Below are 20,594 nucleotides of genomic sequence, written 5' to 3'. Positions count from 1 at the left end.
TGTGTGTGGTATGTTGTATGTGCGTGGTGTGTAGTGTGTGGTGTCTGTTGTATGTGTGTAGTGTGTGGTGTGCTGTGTGGTGTGTACTGTGTGACGTGGTGTGTGTTGTATGTGTGGTATGTATGTGGTGTGCTGTGTGGTTTATGTGTTGTGTGTGGTATGTAGTGTGTGGCATGGTATGTGTTTGTGGTGTGTAGTGTGGGTTGTGTGTTGTATGTGTGTAGTGTGTGGTGTGTTGTGTGGTTTATGTGTTGTGTGTGGTGTGTAGTGTGTGGTGTGTGGCATGGTGTGTGTTGTATGTGTGGTGTGTGTGCATGGTGCACAGTGTCTTGTATATGTGGTGTGTGTGGCATGTAGTGTGTTGCATGGTGTGGTGTGTGTTGTAGGTGTGGTGTGCAGTATGTTGTGTGTGTGTTTGGTTGCCTGTGTCTCCTCACTCTGTGCTGGAGCCCTCTTTTCTCCCAAAGGCCCCCATGTTGTGTTCGTGGACACTGCATGGTTCCTTGCAGGTGTCCTGGGGACTTGAGCCACCCTTGCAGGGGAATGGCCACCCATCCCTCCCCCGGGGTAGGAGAGTGCCCCAGAGAACCACGTGATCTGGTCATTTTAAGAGCTTTCCAAATGGACACCGAGGTGTTCACCCGGAGAGTAGGAGGCCGGTGTGGTTTGCTAGGGAACCTTCAGAGCCGACAATCCTGTGCCATTGCTGCTCATGGGCTCACCCTGGAGGGAAGGACAGGAGGGCCCCTGTCTGCAGCAGTCTCGCACTTTCTGGGGAAGGAGACCTATCACATCGGGTCATTTCCTGTCTGTGCTTGTGACTTTCCAGTAGAAAAAAGCTAGGGCTTTTCTTTGCATTAGAGTTTATTTTCTTGTAGTGGGTTTGCCGGCCATGCCTTTGGGACTGGAATATTTACCTCCTACGAGCAGTGGGTTAAAGAAAAAAAAATCATCATGTTATCTTGGCTGACTTCTTTTCTTTTCCTTTGCGACTTCAATTGGTTGGAAGCTATCTGGTGAAGACAGCACAGCTTTTTGTCAGCAATTTGTATTGCTTGGGCAAGGTGTGATGCACTAGGTGAGGTCTCCTCTCTTCTTGCAAAGAGATTGAGGTTTTTGCCCTATTATCAGACTAATAATTTGTGATTCTCTTGGGCAAGTTTTCACCAGATTTCAGCTTAAATCTTAACAGATCAGCTATTAATTTCCAAGACGCAGATGGCATTCTTAGAAAAGGGAGACTTTTGTGTATTTGGTTGTCCCACAGAAAGGAGAGAAATGTGGTTTAGAACTCGGTGTCACCTCAGCATCCACATGCTCTTCGTGCTGAAGTTCAGATGGGAGGACAGTAGGGCTCGGCTTTTCCAGGCATGATTTTCTCTCTCACATTTTCTGATGGACAGAGTAATCCTTTGCCATTTATATTTTTATCCTTTCTACAAACTAGAGGGATTCTTGAAGACTGGACGAAGGGCAGGACAGCCGCCCCAGTCCTCCAAGGACAACTTTAAAATGATTTCATGTTAGGTTTCCAGAAGGAATCACAGGACGGACACCAGGTGTAGAGAGGAGGGAGCCCCTTACCTCTCAGCAAAGAGGAACCTGCTTTCTAAATCCAGAGGCAAGAGCTTCAGAGACCACGGCTCACACACACACGCCTCTCTCTGCCTACCCCAGACCCCGCTGGATTGGGATGTATTCTGTGGAACGACCACGCTGAGCCAGTGAGGTGGATTTTGGGGAAATGAAACCTGTAGTCAGGAAAACATGAGAGCTGAGGCAGAGGCTTGAGTCTGGGGTGGCTGCCACAGTGCTGCTGGAGAAGGTGGCCTGGGCCCTTGACCCACGGAAGTCCGGCATCCAGGGTCAGGGTCCCACGGCAGCCCCGAGACCTGGAATGTGGCAAACGCCCCTGTGCTTGGGTTTCCTGGTCTCTGGAGTGGCAGCCGCAGTGTGTGGCTCCTGGGCTGTGGGGAGATGAACGGGGCACAGGTGGAGCAGAGCCCAGGGCAGGTGCAGAGGAGGACGCAGGGCACGTGCAGAGGAGGACGCAGGGTGCACACAGGGCAGGGCACAGGTGCACGGATAAGCAGCCTCTGTCAGCAGTGGGAAGAACACAGTGTTGCTTGAAAGAGGAGGGGCCGATGGATTTCCACGAGGGGAAGCTGGAGAGGTTGGAGCCCTGAGTCTTGCGGGGAGGCTGGCTGAGGGAAGAATGTGCAAAAAGTGGCATGGGGCGGCGTTGACCTCTCCGATGCCTCCCAATGCTCCGAAGGGAGACAGCTGCAGCTGAAATGTTTCTTCCTTCAAGTGTTTCTTATGACAAAACTTTCTTGCACCTCGGAGAAAGCAAGCAGCAAAATGGCAGATGGTGCCGGGCCACCGTTAGTGGCTGCTGCATACTCACCTGTGTGGGGGTTCAGTTGGAATGTGGAATTCAGAGAGGCCAGTGAAGGCAGGGACCCACCAGCCAGGGAGAGGAACTTTGGAACCAGCAGTCTGGAAGGAGGTGGGGGCTTCAGTCTCTCCATCTGTCACCCTCAGTGGGTGCCCTGGCCCTGCAGGTTCACCCCAGCCCCTTCCTCGGCTCACTGTGAGATGTGAAATGTGAAACCCACCGAGTGCTCAGGAACCACTGCCCGCTCTCCTGGGGGCTGGTGCTCCTGGGGGCTGGTGTGGTGGAGAGGAAGTTCCGCTGCCCGCTCTCTGGGGGCTGGTGTGGTGGAGAGGAAGTTCCAATCCTAGTGGCTGCCCAGGAGGCCTCACGGCTCAGGAGCCCCTCAGGGGTTCAGTGAGAAGTGCGCACTACGAGAACCAGCAGGGCGTCAGGACGGGGTGCAGCCGGGGTCCGGACTAATGCTTCCTGCTCATCCTTCCTTGTTAGAGTGAAGGAAACCCTGAGGATGCTGAGGACGGATTCTGTGTTTCTGGCGCCAGGGCAGATTTCAGGAGTTCTGTTCTGGTCTTCAGCCTCCATGCTGTGTTGTGACTTCCTGTTCAGAAAGCACAGTCCTCACCTCTGTAGAGGCCCCTCCTGAGGGCGGACATACCCTGCCTTGTCACTTGCTCCTCTTTGCTTTATGGTCTTAAAAGAATAGCATGATGGATTTATTATCGTTTAAGAAGATTTCAGGTGGGGTGGGGGTATAGCCCCGATGGGTAAACATGTTCATGGTTGCTTATACATTAGAAGAGAAGAAGGCGAGAAGGAGTGGCATGGGGGCGGAGCAGGAAAAAGAGGAAGAAGAAGGAAACAAAAACTCTCCCAAACCTCAGCATCCCCGACAGTCCGGCCCATCCTGCTGGGAGCGGCCGTGGGAAGTACGTGAGGCAGGAGGGTGGCTATGGGAGGGACGCGAGGCAAGGGGGCGGCCCTGGGAGGGACTCGAGGCAGGGAGGTGGCCGTGGGAGGGACTTGAGGCAGGGGGATGGCCATGGGAAGGACTTCAGGCAGGGAGGTGGCCCTGGGAGGGACTCGAGGTGGGGAGGGCGGCCATGGGAGGGACTCGAGGCCGGGGGGCGGCCATGGTTGGGCCTGAGCCATGTCTCGCCAGCCCGGCAGCTCGATGGGCTCTGTGCCCCACCCGGCTCCCTCCATGGCCAGCTGTCTCCCCTCCTATGGCTCCGTCCATGCTGTCTCTCCTTCTCCCTTCTTCCCTTCTCCCACCCTGGTCCAGGCCGTCTGAGCCTCTCGCCTCCATGCTGCGGGGCCTTCTCTCTTGCGCACCCGCATTGCAGCTCTTTCTTTCTCACCCGCCGTGCACGTTGAACCCAAAGAGGACTCGACAAAACCAAATCTGGCCCCGTCACCCTCTCCTGTTGGAATCTGGCTGTGACTCCACTGCTCCTGAGATACAGACCCCAGCCCCGGCGTGGCCCAGGATGGCCAGCAGCTCTGCAGGTGCATCTTGGGGACACTCCACCAGGCCCTCCCTCTGCCCTGGCAGCTGGGCTCCGGCAGAAGGCCCCAGCTCTGCACCTGTCCTGTCTGGGAGGCAGCTTCCTGTTCATACCTTCTTCCCATTCAGAGAGGTCTGTCCACACCCCTCTTTCCCAAGTCTCTCTGTAACCAATTTTCCTTTATGTTTCTTCAAGACTCTGAGCATCTGGCCAAACCATTGGCCATGGCCCATTAATTTGTAATAATCACACATTTGGCTATTTCTCTTTCCAAGCAAAGTAAACCGCCAGATGTACGGCCCATAGTTCTGCCCATCGGAGAATTTCCCTTCACCGCTGTCCTTTTAGGGATGTTGCAGAAAGGGGCAGTAGTGCTGCAGTTGTCCACTAACGTGGGGGCCTGCATATCATGCAGAACCACCTGTAAACCAGGCCCAGGTCTTCCTCTGTCAGCTGATTTTAGGGAACTCCCCAGGAGACTATAAGTGCAGGCTGGGAAAGAGAAGGCAGCGTAGCGGGAGTGGGGACCATCGGCATTAGCGGCACTTCTTTATGTAACTTGTGCCTTTAGGGCCTACTTAGGCCCAGACATGTACCACTTCCATTTGATGACGGAATGCTGCTGTGCACACCCGACTTTCTGGCTTGGTGGGTCAGAAAACATTCAGTTCATGATGGGAAACTCAGGTCCCCATGGTAACTTGGTGGTCCATGTTTAAGCATTCAGTCCCTACTAAAGCCCCATAGTGGGCCAAGAGCTGTTTCTCAAAGGCAGTCGTTATCCACAAGGATGGCAGGGCATTGCCCCAACATCCTAAGGGCCTGTGCTGCAGTTCACCTTGAGAGGAACCTGCCAAAGGCTCCACACAGCATGCGTCTCTGCCTCTGCCCTTTCAGGCACCCTTGGATCTGCTGGGTCATGTGGCCCAGGAGGCAGAGCAGCCTGCACAGAGCCTGGAGCTGCCGCAGAGCCTTCTCTCGTTCCGGGCTCTGCTCAAAACCAGCAGCTTTTCAGGCCGCTCAGTAAACCAGCTGGAGCAACACACGCAAATGAGAAATGTGTTGTCTTCAAAGTCCAGAGAGGCCTGCTAGATGTTATGCCTCTCTGTGTGGCAGATTGGGAGAATCAAACGCAGAGACTTTGCATATCTCTCTACACATCATGCAGACCACCAGTGCTCTCTGTCCTACTGGAAGCTGGCTTAGCATGCTTCAGTCCAATCAGATTAGAGAGTCCATTCCACCTGGGTCAGCACAGGATCTGAGGCTGAATCAGATTAGAGAGCCCATTCCACCTGGGTCAGCATGGGATCTGAGGTCCAATCAGATTAGAGAGTCCATTCCATCTGGGTCAGCACGGGATCTGAGGTCCAATCAGATTAGAGAGTCCATTCCACCTGGGTCAGCATGGGATCTGAGGTCCAATCAGATTAGAGAGTCCATTCCACCTGGGTCTGCACGGGATCTGAGGTCGAATCAGATTAGCCCATTCCACCTGGGTTGGCACAGGATCTGAGGTCCAATCAGATTAGAAAGCCCGTTCCACCTGGGTCGGCACGGGATCTGAGGTCGAATCAGATTAGAGAACCAGCTCCGCCTGGGTCAGCACGGGTTCACGGCTTCTATTGGAGGCACTTCCCGATCCTACTTGGCACACTTTTTAAAGGTGATGCTATATAGACCTTCCGTACCTAGATCTTTAGTTAGCTGCTGATATTTAAAAAGTGTTTATCATGAGCAGTACAGTCTCATCCTTATGCCAAAAAATAAGTTGTCAGAATACAGTGGTTTTCCTCTATTGATTTTCTGCCTGGAATTGTTGATGGTGTGGACAGCCCCACTAGGAGTGGTCCAGGGTTGTTGGCGTGGGTGCGGCACATGAGCCCTGGGGCTGCATGGCAGTCTGCAGGAGGAAGGTTCAGTTTGGGTGCACAAAGTATCAAAACCTCCTTCTCCCAGACCCTGACGTTAGACTCCTGCAGGAAGAGAGTGGGCGTGCAGGGGATCCAGGGTGGAGACAGACATGGCGTCGGTCACCTTTTGGAGTTGGTCACCGTGGTGTCTGTAGGATACTGTGGCACCTGTCAGTCACCACGGCGTTGGTCACGGCACCTCCCCAGCCCGCTGTGGTTTGCCACCCTCGAAGCGTTGCTCCTCTGCATGGGAGAGCTTCCTGTGGGCTAGAAACATTTTAACTACTTTATAAGATGATTTAAATAGAATAAATTTCATGACTTGTTTTAATGATGAACAGCGATAACTAGAATACTTGGTTGATCCCAAGAAACCTCGTTTATCTATTGGTTTTGAGTATTGTCTTATCAAAAGAGTTTATATCAAAGTTGACTCATTTTCTCTTCACATTTGGCTCCCTAGCTCCTGGTGGGTTTTCCAATAAATAGTAAAATGTGCCAGATCAGGCCGGTGAAGCTGCAGAAGCACAGAGCATGGTCAGCAGGAGGGTCGGGCATGACGGGTCCCGTTCTCGGCTTGATTTCATCTGGCCCGCAAGGAAGAGGCAATAATGAGGTTGCCAAAATGAGACATGGAGAAGTTTCATGTAGGCTTCCTTCAGTTTTGTTAAGAACGAGTGTGGGTCGCAACAGGTCCCCGGGCTCACCCCACCTCGCTGGGCAACTATGCTGGAACATGGCCTGAATGATAACCTGTTGTGTTTGAGCTTGTCTCCTGGGAGTTTCCTAGTAGTGTAATCTTGGGCAATGACTTCAGTTTCTCTAGCCTCGGTTTCTCTTTAAAATGGGGCTGATAATAATGTGTTCCTCAGGGGTCTGCTGAACGCCAGATCCCACCGCTGTGTGGGGCCTCAGTGTGGCATCCAGCACAGGAGCTTCCCAGAGTTTTTACTACTCTTTATATTTCCAACCCCTACGTACTTTTCACTAGTCTGATTTTTAGGGGTGACACTCCCGTAGTCATTTTCTGCTCATCCATCCACCTGTGCACTCATTTCAGGGTGATGTGGATGCCACACGGAAGCCCCAGTGCTGTGCCGGGGCTGAGAGGACACTGTGGAAGGCGGACACTGTCACTTCTCACTCCGAGCCTCCCTCCAGCGAGTGCTTGCCGAGGCCTTAGGGCCTCCCATGTGGCTGATTCAGTAGATCCATAGGAAGAGGCTTGTCCAACTTGGTTGAGCTTAGAGACGTCACAAATGTGCCACTGCCCTTCAGAACTGAAACGCTCTAGAGAGAGGAGACGCCATCTTTAGCTTTGAAAGTCCTTCCCACTGCCCTCACAGGCACTCCCAGCTCTGACCCTGACGGAGTGCTCATGCCTGTTTCTCTTCCACAGCAATGTTAGTGTCCAGGTATTGAGGGTGGAAGCCGCCACATGCAGACACAGCACATCGCACCTGCTGGATCCTCCCACTCATTTTCAGGATGACGTCCAACTGCTTTCTAAGGAAGTTGAGGCCTCGGAATGACAGATGATGGCTGTGCCTTTAAAGATGAAATAGAAATGGCTGTGCACTCATTGTGAGCAGTCAGCCCCATCTTGTTTGTCTGCTTTACAGAATGGAGCCACCACTCTTCTGCTTTACAGAAGAGCTGTGACGCCCTTGCCCACCCGGCCGGCACTGTCACCCTTGCCAGGCTGAGGAAGGAAGGTGGTGGACTGCACGTCCCGTACACTTTGTGTAACTGGGGACACGTTGGCTTGTGGAGGCAGTGGGTTCACAAACACATTCTGGGCTTGTGGATTTCCTCGTTGTGTTCAGGGTGTTGTAGGAGTCTTGTGGATGCTTCTGTTGGTTTCCATATTGGAGCTTGGAGGGCAGAGGGTTGGGCCCAGGATTCGTGGTAGAGCCCCTCCCATGTCCTCATACCATCCCCTTGGTTTGAAACATGCTAGAAAAGGGGACTCATGGAATTTGGTAGCAAACATTGATTGGGAAGCTGGCTTATGCTCCGCAGTGGGCAGTGGGCTTGGAAGAAACAAACTCAGATGACACGTGGCTCCTGCCCTCAATGAGTCTGCAGTTTATAGGGGGAGGCAGGATTAAAATATGAAAGTAGTGGAGACCTTTTAAAATAAGTCATGAGCTGAGTGGTGCTGATCAAAGCACACAGGGGGTTTTAGGGAAAGCCTGAAGAGCAGCAGTTTCTGTCTTCGTTGATTGGAGTGGTGTGGCCAGTCCCAGCCTTTTCCACCTGCCCTTCTGCACCTGCCCTCTTCCTAATGGCTCCAAGGATGGGGAGGCCCAGGGAGGCTGGGGTGCCGGGGGCTGAGGTGAGGCAGGTCAGTGGTGGGAGCAGGCAGGCTGGCCCTTTGGAGCAGTCCCCGCCAGGCCCAGGCAGAGAGAAAGGCCCAGGCTGCCAGGGAATACAGGAGCTGGGAGGAAGGAACCTGCAGCCGCATGGAAAAAAAGGAAGGGCTCGTCTGGAAGCATGGCAGGAAAGGAAGGAGGGGCTTTTCTGGAAGCATCGCACTTGCCTGCCAGGAGGGTTTGGCTTGGAGCAGGGAGGCTGGTTGGATGCAAGGCTAAAGTTCCCAGCAGCCTGGGCTGGTCTCAGCCAGGGTGGAGCTGAGCCAGCTGTGGTGGGTCATTGCTCTGTCCAGCTGCAGCCTGAGCTCGCCTTTGCAGCCCCTACCTGGCTCCCTTCCCTGTCGCCTCCCTTCTGGCCCAACATCTGGCCATTCAGGCCTTTTCTGACACCAGTGCGCTTCACAAGCTGTTCAGATGGCCCTGGAGGATGTTTTGGGGCAGGGGCTGACCTGGGTTAGAGCAGACATCCAAAATGTACAGGAAAAGACAGGACATCTGGGACCCCTCCCCTTCCAGCAGCCACTCTTTAAAGGAAAATGGCTTGTTTCCCAATTGTAAAATTACACAGAATGCGACCTTGAAAAATCCACTTTAAAGAATGCGCCACAGGCTTTCCTTGGAGACAGGGAGCAGAAAGGAGCTTTGCCAGGGACCCGGCAGGAACCTGGCTCAGCTTTCTCCGGGAGCCATGAGGAGTGTTCTGCTGAAGCAGAGATAGGACGAAGGCTGGTACACTGCCTTGGATGTGGGGAGCAGCCACACGTCATGGTGCTTTTATACTAATCGCCTTGTTTCATCTTCCCAATTTCTTGTATTGTGTTAACATACAGATAACATAAAATTTACTGATTTTTAGGGGTGACACTCCCGTAGTCATTTTCTGCTCATCCATCCACCCGTACACTCACTCTTACCCATGTTTAAGCATAGAATTCAGTAGCTTTAACATTTGCGCTATTGTGCAACCATCACCACTGTCCATCCCCAGAGCTCTTTTCATCCTGTAAAACTGAAGTTTCATCCCCATTAAACACTACCCTACCCCAGCCCCTGGCACCCTTCACTCTACTCTCTGTCTCTCTGAATTTGAGGATTCTAGGAACCTCACATGGGTAGACAGACCGAATTTGTCCTTTTATGCCCAGGTTATTTCAGTTAGCATCGTGTTTCAGGGTTCATCCCTGTTGTCGCATGTGTCTGAATTTCTTCCTGTTCAGGGCTGAATAATATTCTACTTTTGGTGCAGGCCACACTTTGCTCCTCCATTTGTCCATCACTAGGCCCTTCAGTTGCCCCCATGCTTTAGTGATTGAGAATAATGCTGCTGTGAATGTGAGGCACTAACGTCTCTTTGAGACCCTGTTTTCAATTCTTTTGGGTAAATTAGAGTATGAGATTAACAACAGTAATGATAAAATAGAACAATTGTAACAATTTACTGTAATAGAAGTTGTGTAAATGTGGTCTCTCTCTCTCTCTCCCTCTTTCAAATATCTTCTCGTACTGTACCTCAGGTACCTAAAACCACAGAAAACAAACTGCAGCTAATGGGGGACTACTGTAGATACCAAGGAGTGGAGTTACTCCATCAAAGTGCAATTCTATTTTTCCTTTTTTTGAGGAGCCTCCATACTCTTCCACACTTGATATACTATATTACATTCTTATCAACAAGGCACAGGAGTTCCAATTTAGCCACATCTTTGCCAACATTTATTATTTCCTGGGTTTTTTTTTCTTCTTATAGTGGCCATCCTGATAGGTATGAGGTGGTATGACCTTGTAGTTTTGATTTGTGTTTTCCTGATGATTAGTGATGTTGAGCATCTTTTCATGTGCTTTTGGCCATTTGTATATTTTCTTCAGAGGAAAATGTCTATTCAAGTCTTTTGCCCATTTTTAAATGGTATTGTTTGTATTTCTGTTGTTGAGTTTTAAGAGTACTCTATACACTTTAGGTACATTATGAGGTTTCTTAAATAGTGATGTAAATATTTTACTTTCCTTTAATAGTCAGAATGGAAAATTTTACGTTAAACTAAAAATGTAGCAATGATACACTTACAGTGCTATCTCTTACATTAAAAGAAGACATTGGCCAGGTGTGGTGGCTGATGCCTATAATTTCACTACTTTGGGAGACGAAGGTGGTGGATTTCTTGAGCCTAGGAGCTTGAGACCAGCCTAGGCAACATGGCAAAACTCCATCTCTACAAAAAATAGAAAAGTTAGCAAGACATGCTGGCATGAACTTGTAGTGTCAGCGAATGTGAAGGCTGAGGTGGGAGGATCACCTGAGCCTGGAAAGGTCGAGGCTGCAGTGAGCAACAATCATGCCACTGCACTCCAGCCTGGGCAACAAAAAAAGTAGACATTATTGACATGCTTGAAAACAAAGACTGTCATGTTTATGCTTATAGTTAATGCAAATAGATATCCCTTGTTGTGTACTATAGAAATAGTCCTTAAAAGATCTGTGGAATATCATATTTTGCTAATCTCTGTCTTTTGATTGGAGAGTTTAATCTATTTACATTTAAAGTAATTAATGATGAGGAGGGACTTCTGTCATTTTAATATTTGTTTTCTATGTGCATTATGGATTTTTTGCCACTCATTTTCTGCATTACTATCTTCTTTTGTGCTTAGTAGATTTTTAAAAATTAAATGCTTAAATTCCTTTCTTCTTTTTGTACATATTATATAGCTATTTTCTTTGTGTTTATCATAGAGGATTAGATTTAACATCTGAAAATTACAACACTAACTTGAATTTATACTAGCTTGACTTCAATAACATACAAAAATTATGCTCCTTTATGCTATTTACCCACCTTTTTTGGCTATTGATATCACAAAATTGCATCCTTATACATTGTATGTCCCAGGATATAAACTAATAATTGTTTAAAATTTATTCGTTCCTTAAATTATGTAGAAAACAAAATGTGGAGTTACAAACCAAAGTGATAATACTAGTTTTAACTAGTAATTGTTTTTAAGATATATACTAGTCTCTTAAATCATATAGAGAACTAAAAGGAGTTACAAACCACTGTTACAATAATACTATCTTTTATAATTCACCATATATTTGCCTTTATTGAGATTTTAATTTTTATATGGCTTTGAGTTATTGTCCAGTGTCCTTTCATTTCATCCTGCAGGACTCCTTGGAATATTTCTTGCAGGGCAGGTCTAGTAATAACAAACTCCCTCAGCTTTGGTTTAACTAAGAATGTCTTAATTTCTTCTTCACTTTTGAAGTGCAATTTTGTTGGATGTAGGATTCTTGGTTGACAGGTTTTTTTTTTTTTTCCTGTAACACTTGGAATATATTGGTTCACTGCTTTCTGTTCTGCAAAGTTTCTGGTGATAATATTATTTGGAAACCCTGGTGTGTGATGAACCGCTTCTTTCTTGCTGCTTTCAAATGTAAGAGGAGAATTCTCTGTTTGTCCTTGTCTTTTAACAATTTAGTTAAAATGTGTCTCTGAGTTAATTTTACATGGAGTTCACTGAGCTTCTTGGATGCTTATATCCATATCTTTCATCAAACTTGGAAAGTTTTCAGGTATTGTTCTTCAAGTATTTTCTCTGCCCCTTTATCTCTTTTTTTTCTTTTGGGCACAATTTCCTCTCACAATTCATATACTGGTTCTCTTGGTGGTGTCCCACATGTCCCATAAGGTTTTGTTACTTTTCTTCAATCTTTTTTTATTTCTTAGACTCAATAATTTCCATTGTCCTATCTTCAAGTTCACTGATTCTTTATTTTTCTTGCTCAGATCTGCCTTTGAATCTCTCTAGTGAACTTTTTAATTTCAGCTATTGTATTTTGAGCTTCAGAATTTCTTTTATATTTTAGGTTTTCTCTTTGACATTTTCATTTTTCATACATAATTTTTCTGACTTTCTTTACATCTTTCTTTAGTTCTTTAAGCATTTTTATGACAATTGTTTTAAAGTCTTTGCCTAGTACATCTGCCATCAGGTCTTTTTTTTAGAGACAATTATTGTTGACTTACCTTTTCCCTTTGAATAGGCTGTAATTTCTTGTTTCGTTGTTTCTTGTTTATTGCAATTTTTTGTTGAAAACTAGAAATTTTAATCTAACTCTGGAAATCAGATTGTCTCTCCATAGGTTTGTTATTTTTTGTTTATCTTTCTTTTCAATTTGTTGTAGGCTGTCTCTGTGCCAAGGATCAGCCTGAGGTGTAAACTTGTGGTCTTGTCTGAGCCTTTCCCTGAGCATGTGTGATGACTTTCTAATTTTCCCTGTATATTCAGTTACTTTTGAATATTCTGGTCTTTAATTTCTGGCTCCCAAAAGCAGAAAAAGAGAAAAATGAAGGTGGGAAAAATGAGTATTAGCATTTTAAATCCCCTGTAAGTCATTTTGGCCAGAGGGGGAGGAGCAACAACAATGAGGAGGTGGCCAAACAGTGGTGCCCTCCTCCTTTCCTGCACCTCTGTGATGAGAAGCAGCAATCAGCAGTGAGATTACAGATTCCCAATATTTGAAGGACAACATCTGTATTTCCTGTTCTGGCTCCTGCCAGTGTGTGCAGGCTGCTCCAGGAACATGTGCACTGCTGCCTGCCACAGGGCTGAAGGTGAGGTAGCGGTAGCTCCTACTGTGATGAAAGCTGACATTGACTGCAAGGTGTATCCGGACCTTCCACTAGAAGTCAGAGGCCTTCATTAGGCTTCAGAGTTCAAAGATCAGTTACATCAGACAGATCCTACTAGCACAATGTTGTCAGGTGGGAGACAGATTCCTGGTGTTTCATACTCACCATCTTCCCAAAACTCATTTGTGCTTTAGTTTTACAGAAATTTTATAAATTGAGTGGGGTTCATTTAATAGTTTACATTTTAATGATTTAAAAAGTGTTGGATTTTTTGATGTTTTTGACATTTTTGTGTTCATTCATTCATGCAGTTAATGCCAAGGTAGAATCTACTCGTGGAGTGAGTACTTGTGCCCATGTGCAGGGAGAGATGCATGGTGCAGTAGCCAAAGCCTACCCCACGTGGGTGAGGTCCTCATTCCACTGCTCCATGCAGGGTGTGCAGACTGGGCCTGTCTTATAAAACTCAAGGTCCCAGTTACTCACCTGAGCGAACCAGGCTCCTTCCCTCTTCCATCTGAGGGTGGCACAGGGTGGAGTGTGAGGGATGGGCTCAGTGCAGACAGTTCAGGGCCCACCCAGTCTTGTCATATCTTCACCTGATGCCTTGAAGGCAACACAGACTCAGTGTGTTTGATGCTGACCTCAGGATCTTTCCTCTGTCCTGGGGCTGTCCTGAGTCCACTTGCAGTGCTATAACAAAGCACCATGGATGGGGCAGCTTAGAAGCAATAGGAGTTTCTTCCTCACAGTTCTAGGGAATCCAGATGCCAGTAGATTTTGGGTTCTTGGTGGAGGCACACTTCTGGGTTGCAGATGGCATTTTCTCAACATGAAGGAAAAAGATCTACAGAGCCTCTTGTAGAGGGCACTGATCTCATTAGGAGACTCCACCCTCATGACCTGACCACCTCCCATAGGCCCCTCCTCCTCACACCTTCACTTTGGGGCTAAAGATTGGAACATACATATTTTAGGGGTCACAATTAGTTCATAGCAGCCTGCTTCAGAAAACAGCATCTGCTCTGCTATCCCTTCTACCCTGCAGAGCCCACCTTTCTCACTCACAGTTCTGAACACCTTACCTGCTGACACATCGCAGTCTATGACCATGTTCACTTGAGTCACCATTACCACGATCCATGCTGCTTGAGCCCATGTCTCATTGAGACAATCTGGAGGCCACCAGCTGTTCCCCTTGTGTCTCCTCTGGTCTCCAACCTGTTCTTTATCCAGGGGAGTGAACTTTTGTTGTTGTTGTTGTTGTTGTTGTTGTTATTTTGGATATGGGGTCTTGCTCTTTCACCCAGGCTGGGGTGCAGTGGATATTTCACAGGTGTAATCATAGCTCATTGCAGCCTTGAGCTCCTGGGCTCCGGTGATCTTGGCTTCTCAGCCTTCTGAGTAGCTGGGACCAGAAGAGTGGGACAGTGCCCTTACTTAGGCCCTGTTGATAGCTCGCCGTTATATTTGGGCCCCCTTCCTACTAGCCATCCGTGCCTCCCCTGCCCCTTCTCTCAAGTTCTCCAAGTGACTGTGCTACCCGAGGGCATTTGCTTGCTGTTTCCATCCCTGTGCCTGCCTCTCGCGCTCCATGCCTTAGACTAGTAACACGATCGATTCTCTCAGCCCTGTGATAGTTCTTGGGGACCCTTCTGGGGCTCACCTACCCCAACCTGGACCAGGCTCCCATGTAGGCCCCAGGGCCCTGGCCAGTGGCTTCTGTTTTCCCTGGGGTTTTCCATGGGTTTTTTTAATGCACATTCTTTACCATTGCTCCTGCCAGATTGGAGGCTGCCTGGGGCCGCAGGCTCCTCCTCCGCTGTCATCTCCATTTCCATAGCTCCTAGCTCAGCCTGGTACCACAAGTGCTCAGGAAATATTTGTTAGATGAAGAGCTGAACATTCCCACAGCACGTCTTCTACGTCCCTCCCAACTGATGTGTAGATGGCCTGAAGCTGAGCGACCTACGTTAGCCTAGGGTTGAAAGTCATGTGGCTTTGTTGGTGGTTTTATGGTGTTGGAGTTTGGCCAAGGGTTCTCAAAGCAGATGCCTGAACAACAGTGTCAGCACCAGCGGGAGCCCGTGAGAAACGCAGATTCCCAGGCCTGATCTGTGGCCTGCTGACTCCGAAATGCTGGGGGGTGGCTGGGGCATCTGTATTCCTGATGAGTCCTTGGCCCACTAAGGTCCTAGAGCCCCGGACTAGGCAGAGAAGGCCTGTGGTACATGGGTGCACCCTCATCTTTCCACTGCTGTAACCAGGGCTCCCAAACTGGACCAGCTGTCACCTTCGCCTACAGAGAGTTTTTTTTTGGTTTTGTGTTTTGATTTTAAATACACTGTCCTGGGCTCCAGTTCCAGCCACACTGGCTGGGCAGGACAGGCATGGGCCTGGACGCCCTCCCCAGGTGGCTCTGAGGGGTACTCAGATGTAGGGGCCACTGACCTCCCTGGAAGTACTGGGCTTTTGGGACACGCTCAGCCCCTGAGCCCAGATGTGGCTCCTCCCTGAGTGGAAAGTGGCCTGTGTCCCAGCTGGTCCCGGATTGCTACATGCCTCGAGATCACGGCCAAGGATGGTAGGCTGTGTCCCTGGTGGCCACAACAGCTTGTAGTGTCGACACCATCAGACGGCTTTCTCGTTGCAGGGTGCGAGGCCCATGAGAATCCATCTCAATGCGTCTCTCTGTCCCCAGGAAGGATTCATAACCCCCAGTAACTACCCTCTCTCTCCAGCTAGTGCAGCTGCGCTCTGAGGCTAGACTAGTCACTGCATGTGCCCACTCATGAGTCTGAATCTGCAGGCCCTGCTGGGGTCCTCTCCCCAAGGGGTCCCTGAGTGTAAGCCATAGGTAGAGAATGTCTGGGGTCTCCAGTCCTGGTGCCAGTTCTGTTACCACTGTCCTACTCCTGCCAAAGGCCTCTGCCTTCTCTGGGCACACACAGCCATGCCCTACATCCGGCACCTCATCTTGTCACTCCTATCCCTATGCTAGCGTCCTAGTACGTCTTCCAGCTTAACAGAAACCGCCTCTCTTGCCCCCAGAACCCTGGGTGGCTCTTACAGTGTTGGCCCCATCTCTCCTTTCCTACTCTCCATCCCTCCAATGCGGAACAGGCTGTGGGTCCCTACAGCCTTGCAGAAGAGCTCCTGTGAGCTCCGCCCACAGCCACCATGACGCACTAAGCTCCGCCTCAGCTCGCCATCCTCATCTCTCTGGACCAATCTGAGGCCCGGCCCTTCTCCTTCTTGGAACTCTTGCCAGCTCGCTGTTTGCCTCTGTCACAGTCCTTTTCATTCTCTTTTGCCAGTTCCCCTCATTCCCCTCAATGCTGGGGGGCAAGGCTCTGTCTTAGATGCTCCAGATTTAGTCACCCTCCTGAGGCCGACTCCCAGTGAACATCTCTGGCCACACAACTCCCCAGCCTCGGCATTCATGATGCACATGATGCACTGCCCCCAGCACCCAGCCTGGACGCCCCGCTGGTGCCCCTGACCTCTGCACTCACAGACACATCCTCTGCACTCACAGACACATCGCCCCTCAGCACCCAGCCTGGACGCCCTGCTGGGGCCTCTGACCTCTGCACACATGGATGTGCTGCTCTCAGCCCCCAGCCTAGATGCCCCGCTGGGGCCTTTGACCTCTGCACTCACAGACACGTCACCCCTCAGCACCCAGCCTGGACGCCTTGCTGAGGTCTCCATGTCCAGGTGTGCAGCACGTAAACTCCTGACTCTGTCAGCACCACTCCCAGCTGGGCCTTCCTGGGGCTTCTGCCCATCTTGTGTTCTCCCAGCGCCAGTGGACTCCACCAGCACGGCCTCAGATGTCTCTCCAGATTCTCAGGCTCCGCACTGGACAGCCGTGGTGGCCTGCTTGGGCCCCTGCCCCAGCTGACGGCCTCCTGCACTCGTCTCCAGGCCACGTCCACCCAGCTGCTCTGTGACTTCACCTCCTCACCATGGGGCACCACGGCCCCCTTGCCTTCTCTGCTCACTGTCCGATACCCTGTTTCCAGCTCCCTCGCCTCTGTTCAAACAGGGCCCCACTGGAGAGGCCTCCTACAGCCCACTTTACAAGACGGTCTCTCCTCTCTGCCCTTCCCTCCACAGCCCTGCACGCCGCTTCTCTACCCAGCTGTCTCCTCTAGAGAACTTGTTGTCAGCAGACAGGAGCTAGTCTGCCTGGGCTGCTGGCACACACTTCCAAAGTGGGAAATCCATCGTCTCCCTGTCCCGGAGGCTAGAAGTCCAAGACCCAGGTGTAGGCAGGGCTGGTTCCCCTGAGGCTGAGGAGGGTCTGCTCCTGGCCTCGCCCCTGCTGCCACTGGTCTGAGACAACCTCAGCTTGTGGGGGGTTTCTCCCCATGCCTTCACAACACCCTGCACTGTGTGTGTGTCTCTGAGTCCAAACCCGCCTTTTATATGGACACCAGTGATATTGGCTTAGGGTTCACCCTATTGACCCCATCTTAACTAAATCTATGATAGCCCTATTTCCAAATTAGTTCACATTATTTGGGTTTTAGGATTTCAACATATGAATTTTTAGGTGACATAATTCAACCCATCATAGCACGATCGATTTCTATTTGCCCGCATCTCTAGAATGTGAACCCCTCAAGGGCAGGGCTGGTCTTGCTGTTCATTGCCGCATTTGGAAGCAGCTCCTGGCGCCCTGCTGGCATCCTGCATGCTCACTGGATGAGGAATGCAGACATTTCGGTCCGCTGGGGTGAAAGCCTTTGCGATACAACATGCTTTTACATAACAGTGTAACTTAATACTCTATTAAAGTGGTACTAACAGGATTTCACAGGCAACTTGTGACTTTCAACCTGAATGCTGGCCTTCAGGACGAGTCATCAAGCTGCAAACCGCCCTGGCGACGGTTCTTGCCTCTTGAGGGAACAGGTCCCCAGCCAGGTGGCCTTCTGGGGAGTCTGCGGCCACAGTGCCTTCCGGGAGTGGCCCCGCCCCCTGCCCTGAGTTGCTGCCGGTGGGCTGGCTGCCTGGTTTCCACGCTCACACTTCCATTGGGTAGTTAAATTGCCCCTCATTGGGGCCTGGTTCACATCAGAAATGAGCCCATTAAAAACAGGTGCTTTCTCCATGGATCTGCCCCATCTGCAGTCAGAGTCCCAGCATCCGCCGCACCTGCCCGTCCCTTCTCCCTTCTCCCCTTTATTGTATTTTTACTGAAGGCTGAGAGGAGCCAGTCTCCACATGGTGGGCCACTTGCACTTCCCACAGCCCCGTCCACACTGCAGTGTTTGTCTTGTTGCTGGAAACTCAGGTGACTCCTCGTGCCTGAGGGGGCAGCTGACCCCAGGCCAGGAGAGCAGGGTGTGTGTGTGTGGGGACCAGGGAGCGGGGCTGTGGGGCCACGGGGCTTTAGTTCTCCAGGACTGCTGGCTCTGTGGTGACTGCTCCCCATCCCTGCTGTCATCCGCAGCCCCCTGCGCCCCGAGGAAGGAAGGCGGCTGGTGGAGGACGTCGCCCGCCTCCTGCAGATGCCCAGCAGCGCGTTCACTGACCTGGAGTAAGTACAGGGCCCTGGGGTTCCCGTTTGGCTCCTGTTGCTTGGTCACAGAGACTGGGTTGGAGGGAAGGAGCTGCGAGCCCGTGGCTCTTGTTAATTACACGAGGGAACCTGTTTAGAGAAGGGAAAAGGTGATTTCAGCAGCTTTGGTAAGTTATTTAGAGGCAGTGGAAACCAGTGTTTAAGGGGAAGGATGAAAATCTCCTGAAGGACAGTGTCGCTGCAGCCAAGTGTCAAACCTGTGGTGCTGGAACCACCCGAGGCTCTAGAACATTCTGCACACGCCCTATGCCAATGCGTGGGAGCCTGTGGAGGGCCCACCACAGAGAACGCTGCGGCAGCATTCATGAGCACCTGCTGTGGGCACGGCCGTGTCCCTGGCTGTCAGGAAAACGCACTGCCCTTCGGAGACCTGGCTTTGGATCCCAAGTCTCTGCAGCTCCCATGGCAGGTGTGGCCCTGGTCTCAGCGTGACCTGGTTTAGAGAGTTGTGGGCATGAGGCATGCAGGGCTGGCATGTGAGTACACACAGGGGCAGCCTCTTTCCTGTCTCACGACAACTGCTTGAGGGACCATGTGTGCATGTGTGAAGCTTGGAGCAGAGATGGCTGAGTGCAGAACCTGCGGGAGCTCCCACAGGGCACAGCTGGGTGTGGAGAGAAGGTCAGAGAGAAGAGGGAGGGTAGAGTGACGTCCACGGAGGACCTGAGATGAGAGGCCGGCCCGGGCTGTGTGCCCACCTGCCTGTGGGCCAAGGGGTGCCTGCCTACACGTGTTGTTCACTCACTGGCCCCTTTACATAGGGGTGACGTCATTCACTCACTGACTCATCACACAGGGGTGACGTCATTCACTCACTGACCCATCACACAGGGGTGACGTCATTCACTCACTGACCCATCACACAGGGGTGACATCATTCACCTACTGGCTCCCTCACACAGGGGTGACATCATTCACTCACTGGCCCCTTCACATGGGGGTGACATCATTCACCTACTGGCTCCCTCACACAGGGGTGACGTCATTCACTCACTGACTCTTCACACAGATGACGTCATTCACTCACTGGGCCTTTCACACAGGGGTGACGAAATTCACTCACTGGCTCCTTCACACAGGGGTGACCTTGTTCACTCACTGACTCTTCACACAGGGTTGACATCAATCACTCACTGTTTCCTTCACACAGGATGACGTGATTCACTCACTGGCTCCCTCACACAGGGGTGACGTCATTCACTCACTGGCTCCCTCACACAGGGGTGACGTCATTCACTCACTGGCCCCTTCACACAGGGGTGACTTCGTTCACTCAGTGGCTCCTCACAGCAGATGCTCACTGGGCACCTGCGGCAACCTGGCCTCACACCGGGAGCTGGGCATCCCCTTTGAGACACATGGGCCCTGCCTCAATTCTGCCATTTATTAGGAAAAGACAGAAGAGTGTATGGGTCATTAGCATGGAGGGCACTAGGGGACATGCATGAGAAGCACCCCAGCCAGCCTGGGACCAGAAGCTTCTAGAAGTAGAAATCTGAAGGACACATGGAGGTGTCCCAGAGAGAGACGTGACATGCAACTCCGGACAGCTCACTGCGGCCCACACGGTTGCTAGGGCACAGACACATGCAATGAGCATGTTCAAGGAAATGACCATGGACAGGAAAGATGTGGAGGGACACAGGGGGCCCCATACATGCCAGGGCTGCTGGGGGTTTCCCTGAAATGGGGTGGTCCAGTGGGCAGGCCAGGTAGGACTGCTCAGCAGGGATAGAGAGGCCATTTAGGGACCCAATATGTACAGTGAGAGGACCCTGCAGGGTGAACACAGTGAGATGGTCTGACTCGAGCTGAGAGAGAGCAGCCCTGAGGCCACCTGGGGAAGGTGAGGGAGGGAGCAAGTGCAGGGTGGGTGTGGTGGCAATGAGAGCATAGAGATCCAGGTGGGGGGAGCTATTTGCGGGGCTATAGTGGGCGAGTGGGCTGCAGAGATCCAGGTGAGAGATGGTAGGTGCATGGGGCTTTAATTGGCAGGCTCATGCAGACATCGAGGTGAGCAAAGGGGCACGTACTTGGGGCTGCAGTGGGCAGGTGGTTTTCAGAGATCCAGGTGAGAGTGGGACCAGGCGCAGGGTAAATGCAGTGGGAAGGGGCTATGCTGAGATGGGGTGTTTGGGTGGCAGGTGTATGGGCCTGCACTAGGCAGCAGAGTTGCAGA

At 50.9% G+C, this 20,594-nt stretch overlaps 1 protein-coding gene across 3 annotated transcripts in view; it reads left to right on the top strand.

The window, feature by feature from the left end:
- The window catches only part of PTPRN2 (protein tyrosine phosphatase receptor type N2), a 901,057-nt gene that overhangs the window by 409,431 nt on the left and 471,032 nt on the right, over positions 1 to 20,594 (top strand). For 2 of the 3 annotated variants that reach the window (XM_032753238.2, XM_032753237.2), the window contains one exon: positions 18,287 to 18,373. The exons of the other annotated variant lie outside the window; for it this stretch is intronic. In XM_032753238.2, the coding sequence (XP_032609129.1) occupies positions 18,287 to 18,373 (87 nt within the window). The remainder of the gene's footprint in view (positions 1 to 18,286; positions 18,374 to 20,594) is intronic. 3 annotated transcript variants of the gene reach the window in all.

This window comes from Hylobates moloch, unplaced genomic scaffold, assembly GCF_009828535.3.
Source record: "Hylobates moloch isolate HMO894 unplaced genomic scaffold, HMol_V3 SCAFFOLD_1, whole genome shotgun sequence".
Taxonomy (NCBI): Eukaryota; Metazoa; Chordata; class Mammalia; order Primates; family Hylobatidae; genus Hylobates; species Hylobates moloch.
The sequence above is the reverse complement of the archived record's forward strand: the minus strand, read 5'-3'. Positions and strand labels throughout refer to the sequence as shown.